At 47.3% G+C, this 4,172-nt stretch overlaps 1 protein-coding gene across 1 annotated transcript; it reads left to right on the forward strand.

Annotated features, from left to right (window-relative positions):
- Nucleotides 1-815: 815 nt before the first annotated feature.
- Nucleotides 816-2,003, forward strand: LOC147659560 (zinc finger BED domain-containing protein 6-like). The gene has a single exon (XM_086951649.1). The coding sequence runs from the start codon at nt 816-818 to the stop codon at nt 2,001-2,003; it is 1,188 nt and encodes a 395-aa protein (XP_086807775.1).
- The last annotated feature ends 2,169 nt before the right edge of the window (nt 2,004-4,172 follow it).

Below are 4,172 nucleotides of genomic sequence, written 5' to 3' on the forward strand. Positions count from 1 at the left end.
CACTGAGCAGAACTGGGTCGAAGAAGTCATCAGCATCATCCAGTAAATTTGTCCAGCGCACCATTACAGCCATGTTCTCCGCAGATGCGCCATTTCAACGCAACCACCCAATTGTGCGCCTGTATAACACTAAGCTGGCTAAAATGCTAGCGGTGGACCTTCTCCCTTTTTCGTTTGTCGAAGGTGTGGGTTTTCTTGAACTCGTGGCAACACTGGCCCCTAAATGGAAGGTTCCTAGCCGGTTCTATTTTGCCAGGGTTGCTGTTCCAGCACTACATAAAGAGGTGCTTGAGTTGGTTGGGGCAGCTTTGCAGAAGAGTGCTGTTCACACTATACACCTGACAACAGACATGTGGACCAGTTGCGCAGCCAATGATTACATGTGCATCACTGCACACTGGGTCTCTTTTTCAGGGGTTGCAAAACCGATAAATGCAGGTGGTGACTTGGTCGAGATTTTTAAGGGTGCTCGTAAACATGCAACATTAGCCATGTTTGGCATGGAGAAAACTCATACTGCAGACAACATTTTGGATGACTTTAACAAAAAGGTCTTGCAATGGCTGCCCCCAAGAAATTGCAAGGTTGGTTATGTTTCTACTGATAATGGCAGCAATGTAGTTAAGGCCATGGAGGACGGTGACTATTTCAGAGTGCCATGTTTGGCGCACTGTATGAACCTTGTTGTGCAAAAGTTCTTGAAAAAAGAACCTGCAGTCGAGAAAATACTGACCATCTGCAGAAGAATATGCACACATTTCAACCATTCTTTTAAGGCCCGGAAGGAGCTGAGGCGCCAGCAAAATGTACGTAGAATGCCAGTGAAAGCACTTATCCAGGAGGTGGCAACACGTTGGAACTCAACCTTCTACATGCTTGAGCGTCTGCATGAGCTGTTTCCAGTAGTCAATGAGTATTTCTACAACCTGGGTGGTGATACGACAGAAATGATGCTAGCGGTGGAGCAATGGCAGCTAGTTAAAAGCCTGACAGACATGCTTCGTCCTTTTGAGGTCTTCACGCGTGAAGTCAGCAGGGAGGACTGTTCTTTGAGCAAAGCTATCCCATTGTTGCTGAAGCTCAAGCACCAAGTCAAAGTGGTGTCTTCCAAATTAAAGGATGCGGGAAAGAATGAAGCATATGAGTTGGCGCAGAGATTATTACAACGCCTAGTTAGCAATGAACGGCTTGTAAATATCAAGAAACAACAGCACTACATTTGTGCTACTATTCTGGATCCACGTTACAAAAAGCCATTGTTTGGCAAAGTATTAATTCCTTTTGAAACTTCAGATGTTACAGAGCACAAAGGTTGGCTTGCTCAGTCAGCCATTCGTTTTGAAAGAGAGCGGAAGGAAACTGTAGGAGAAGACAGTACTAGTGAATCAGCAGGCCATCAGGCGTCCCAAAAAAGCACTTCTGTGCCTGTGGCAGAAGTGAGTGTCTTTTCCTCTGAGCCGTTAACCACACCAGCAACCGTATCATCTGCACCAGGCCCAGGCGATATGTCTGAAGAGGATTGGCTAAGTCAGCTAGGGTTTCCTTGTCCCAGAAAGGACACAGAAGTGCAAAGTACAGGAATCCGGGAGAACATTGTTTCAATGGTGCAGGCCTACCTGGATGACTCAACAGCGGTCAACATTACTGAGGACCCATTGGCGTATTGGCATGGGAAAAGAAACATATGGCGAGAGCTCACCAACCGGGCTATCAATTACTTGTCTTGCCCACTTCCAAGCGTGTCTTCAGAACGTGTTTTTAGTTCTGCTGGTGGCATTGTGACTTCCAAAAGGTCCCGCCTCTTGCCCGCAAATGTGGAGCGGCTCACCATGATAAAGATGAACCAGCACTTCATACCACCAGATTACAAAGTACGAGAATGCACGCAGGAAGAAGAGGACACCAACCTACTTGAAGAAAGTTCTCCTCAGTTACCAGAAGTACTACCGACTGAATTTGCAGAGTATGAGGACGAGTTCTGCTTCCCTGACAGCGAGTTCTGAAAATGAGTCAATGATTCATTAACTTTATTTTTCGTCCTTATTCACTTTTATTCCTGTGTGTCTGTCTTTCTTTGTTTAGCAAGTGCTTGATCCCATTCACAACAAAACTGTAATCACCCAATCAAACAACAAGCCCATCAGCAGAATTGTCTTGATTTTGATGCCGCAGCATTCCTCAGGTTCACAAGTTAGTTGCCAAGAACTCAGTCCTGGTCGTCTATCCTCCTCCTCCAGACTCACCCTATCCATTTCCCGTAATGCTGATGCCTGGATTCCGCACAATGAAGAAACTTACGTTGACGAGTCCCCTAAAGAGGTACTGGAAGTAGTGAGTCCTCATTTAAATACATTTTGCTAAGTGTGGCTTTTTTCCCGGATTTGCTTTTTGGCTGTTTGGGGGGTGTCAAACTTGTTTGCGCTTGGGTTAACGGGTCTTGGCTGGGCCATTGCTGGCAAGGTCTATTAAGGGATGAAATTGGTTAGGAGGAAATGGGAGGTGAAAACGTTTAGGCGTTATTGCTCGCTTGCCTGTCATAGGGTTGCTGTCTGTGGGGCTTCTAGGGTTTTGGGGTCTGTGAGCACGGCTGCCACATTTCTAATGTTGATTGCTTTTGTTTTGCAGAAAATCCACGCCGGGAAACTCCAGTTGGGGCCCTGCTGCAGAACGCTTTAGGACACTGTGAATTCCAGGTGGAGCCAGCCCTCAAACACAAATTACAGGTAAGATAAGCGTTTGGATGGGAGGTAGTATAATGGAGTATTAGGAGAGGCGAGAGAGTGACAGTGGTACTAGTAAAGTCCCAGGACTCTTGAATTAACTTACTCTGTGACAGGCATTTACTTTGGAAAACATTTGGCCAATTACACGTGAACGTTTAGGCGTTATTATTGCTCGCTTGCCTGTCTTAGGGGTGCTGTCTGTGGGGCTTCTAGGTTTTTGGGTGTGGGTTTTGGGGTCTGTGAGCACGGCTGCCACATTTCTAATGTTGATTGCTTTTGTTTTGCAGAAAATCCACGCCGGGAAACTCCAGTTGGGGCCCGGCTGCAGAACGCTTTAGGACACTGTGAATTCCAGGTGGAGACAGCCCTCAAACACAAATTACAGGTAAGATAAGCGTTTGGATGGGAGGTAGTATAATGGAGTATTAGGAGAGGCGAGAGAGTGACAGTGGTACTAGTAAAGTCCAAGGACTCTTGAATTAACAAACTCTGTGACAGGCATTTACTTTGGAAAACATTTGGCCAATTACACGTGAACCAACACGATGACAGTGTTCAGTAAAACGAACTTACTGCAAAACCACCACCCACCAGGCTCAAAAGTAGTAAAAAACAGGTTTGCTCAGATAAAGTTTGAAAAAGTATATTTTTATATCCCTAACAAAATAATCTCCCGCAAGACCCTCCCTAACCCCAACAAATAAATAGTCCTTCAAAAGTCCCCAAAAACCCCAACTCCCAATTCCCACCCACCAAAAGTCTCTAAAAAAGGGGCAAGGGACACTCTAGGGATGCATGGTGTGGACTTTGGCCTCCAGGGCATCATGCCTTAGGGCCAGGGCATCGTACTGCTCCCGGAGGATGGCGTGGTCTAAGTGGAGGCCCTCCAACAAATTTTGATATTCTTTCAACTTCCGGACCTCCGCCTCCAGGTCGGACACTCTGTGCATTGCACAGCGCAAGCGAGCCTTTAGAGTACTGTGAGGGGCAGCCTTTGCTGCTCGGCGGTGGCGTCTGCCAGCCCGGCTCCGTATCGCCGGACCACTGCGCTGACCGGCAGAACGTGGGGTCACGGAGGAGGATGCAGGTGTCCCATTCGATGTACTGGACTGTGTGTCCTCTCCCTCCAGTTCCACCAGCCGCCGATATTGGGCAACAGTAGCATCCAGCCTCCGTTGCTGGGCCAGTAGAGCCTTCATACTCCTTGATGGTTTTGATGTTTTAGTATTACCAACTATATGAAGAAAGAAAGACATAATCTGTAACCAATGCTCTTTAAGAATATGATTAACACAAAATGATTCAGCAGAAAGTTGTGTCACAGTACAACTAGCAACTAGCCAGCGCAGTACAAAACTATTGAGGCCAGTATCATGGGCGTCCGCAGGGAGGGGCAAGGGGGGGCGCTTGCCCCCCCCCGGATCGCAGGTCCATCCAGTGCTGGCCCAG

This window comes from Lissotriton vulgaris, unplaced genomic scaffold (assembly GCF_964263255.1).
Source record: "Lissotriton vulgaris unplaced genomic scaffold, aLisVul1.2 SCAFFOLD_4077, whole genome shotgun sequence".
Classification (NCBI taxonomy): domain Eukaryota; kingdom Metazoa; phylum Chordata; class Amphibia; order Caudata; family Salamandridae; genus Lissotriton; species Lissotriton vulgaris.

What these genes read in the sequence shown, in the direction of transcription:
- LOC147659560 (XM_086951649.1), top strand. Translation starts at nt 816, where the DNA reads ATGCCAGTGAAAGCACTTATCCAGGAGGTGGCAACACGTTGGAACTCA.